Source organism: Geospiza fortis, unplaced genomic scaffold, assembly GCF_000277835.1.
Source record: "Geospiza fortis unplaced genomic scaffold, GeoFor_1.0 scaffold1087, whole genome shotgun sequence".
Classification (NCBI taxonomy): domain Eukaryota; kingdom Metazoa; phylum Chordata; class Aves; order Passeriformes; family Thraupidae; genus Geospiza; species Geospiza fortis.
In genome coordinates, this window is record NW_005055088.1 from 6,571 (window position 1) to 9,029 (window position 2,459).

Consider the following 2,459-nt stretch of genomic DNA (forward strand, 5'->3'; position numbering starts at 1 on the left):
GACAGGAGCCCCCTGGGTGTGCCCCCTAAGGACAGAACCCCCCCTCCGTGTGACAAATGTGTCAAACAGCCTCTTCCTTCTGCTGCAGGAGAGAGAAAGTGAAAGTGTTGGGGGGGTAAAAGCTGCACTCCCCCATTCCCCACAGCCTCCCCAGCCCTCCCTGCAGACCCCTCACCCCTGCTTCCCCCACCCTGGGATTCCCCCAACTCGTTCCCTGCTCAGGTGCCCCCCAGGATCATCAAGGCAGGAACTGGGGGGCTTGTGAAATTGAGGGGTAAAATGATGGAAATGGAAATGAAGGGAGGGAAAAGTCACTGGGGGTGTGGGGGGGAACACAGACCCAGAGCCCCTCAGAATCTGTCTGGGGTGACCCTCTGGCTGCCGGCACCTTGTGGGGTCAGTGCTGGGCTCTGGGTCACCCCAAAATCTGAGGCACCCAGGGAAGGAGCTGAGACCCACGGGCTCACCCAGCCACTGCCCATCCCTGGGACCTCCATTCCACTGGAAATCAAATCATGGGACCCCCATTTTTTGTGTCCTTTGCCCTCGCAACCCCTATCCCAGTACTGACATTCCCAAGTATCTCCATGGCCCATCATCCCATTCCCAAGGAACCCTCTCCTGTTTATTCCATGCCTTGAAATCCCCCTTCTCCCAGGCCTTGATTCTTCCAGGACCCCCATTCTCATGGGAGCCCCCATTCCCCCAGCATCCCCATCCCATGGCCCCAAATCCCTGGAGCCCACATTCCCCTAGGACTCCCATCCCTGAGTCCCCCCAGCTCTGGGGAACCCCATTCCCAGGCACCCCCATTCCTGGTGACTCCCCCTCCTCAGCACCCCCATTCCAATGGACCCCATCCCTGGCTCCCCAAACCCCTGAGCCCCCACTCCTGGGAACCCCATGCCCCCACCCAGGCTTGTCCCCAGGCTGTTCCCACCCTTCCCACAGCCTGTCCCCATGGCCACATCCCCATGATCCTGTGCTTGTGGCCACCCTGCCCCCACCAAGGGCCACCAACACGTGAGGATGAGACCTGACCTCGCTTCCTTCCCCTTTGGCCAAAGAGCCACTGTTATGAGTAGAAAAAGCTGCCTGTATTTTTTAAAAGGTTGCAGAGCTAACAGGTTGGGCCAGTTGCTGCCAGGGTGGAGTTCTAAGTGTTTGTTATTGTAATCACCGGTCATTTTCGTTAACTACCTGTCCTTGATGGTTAAGAATTCCTCCTTTTGTCGAGTGACACCCTGCTGCTTCTTAGGGGATGACACCCAGATGGTGAAGGGGAAGGGACATTGAGTTGACATGCAAATAACATCGGATCCAGCATGCAATGGGAGGGAGCCCTCACCAAACCTAGCCAAAAACCCCTAAAACAACGAGCCAACACAAAATTGATGAATCAAAGTGATGATTAGATGTGAGGAACAGAATCCAGTATCCGCCAAGGCCTTTTTACCTCTCAGCCTAACCTAAAGATGCCGGCTAGACAGAGGCGCTCGAATGATGAACCAAAAAGCAAGGGATTTCCTGATGCTCTCATGAGGACAGAACCGCCAGCTCTGCCCACAGACCAGTGGACAAAGCTGCACTCTTCCTCCTCCTCTGAATCACTCCTGACAGCAGTGGCAGCATGAGCACAGATCTGTCGCTGCTCCCCCCAGTGCTGATCATTGATATTAAAGGCATTAAAAAGGAGAAAGATTTCCTGCCCGTGTTTATTTCAGCTGCCACCGAAGGGACAGCCACCCCCTGCAGCAAGTGACAGCCAGTGCACATGGCTGGGGACACCGGGATGGCCGGGAAGGTGGCGCTGCTCCTGTGGGGTGAGTGCCCTGGGCACGGGCCTGACACCCCTGGGATGGGGAGGGGGCACAGGGGGGCTGTGGGGTCACCTAAGGTCTCAAGGCCAGCAGGGCCAGAGCATGAGGTCACTAGAGACATGGGGTGGCTGAGGGGACAGGAAAGTGGGGACAAAAATGTTGGGGCAAGGATTTGGGAGGCATCATGGGGCTGGCAGGGGTGACCTGTGCCAGCATGGGGTGGCTGTGGTGTCCCCAGTTCAGGGGTGTCCACAGTGTGACCTGCTATCCTGCCTGAGCAAGGGGTGGCTGCAGTGTCTCTGTCCCCAAGGGGTCCATGTCACACAAGGGCACTTTGGGGACTGCCCCCACACCCCATATCCCCGTGCTGCTGTCCCCACAGTGCCACCCCCACTGAGCCCTGTCCCTTCTCCCTTCCAGCCCAGACCCTCGGCCTCGCTGGTGAGTCCTCGGGGGATGCCATGGCCCCACCCCGCTGTCCCCAGCCCCACACTGGCCCTGGCAGGCTGGTGTCCCCTGTCACCCACAGGTGCCCAGACCACTCAGCTCCACGTGGAGCCCCCCTGGAGGCCGGCGGTGCTGTGGGACCGGGTGACACTGACCTGCCAGGGCTCGGGGACCGCCGGCGCCACCACCCGG

General features: G+C 59.0%; 1 protein-coding gene across 1 annotated transcript in view; it reads left to right on the forward strand.

The window, feature by feature from the left end:
• The first annotated feature begins 1,774 nt into the window (after positions 1-1,774).
• Positions 1,775-2,459, forward strand: part of LOC115949213 (Fc receptor-like protein 2) — a 3,782-nt gene continuing 3,097 nt past the window's right edge. The window contains 3 exon segments of the mRNA XM_031065711.1: positions 1,775-1,823; positions 2,241-2,261; positions 2,350-2,448. Coding sequence (XP_030921571.1) covers positions 1,775-1,823; positions 2,241-2,261; positions 2,350-2,448 — 169 coding nt within the window.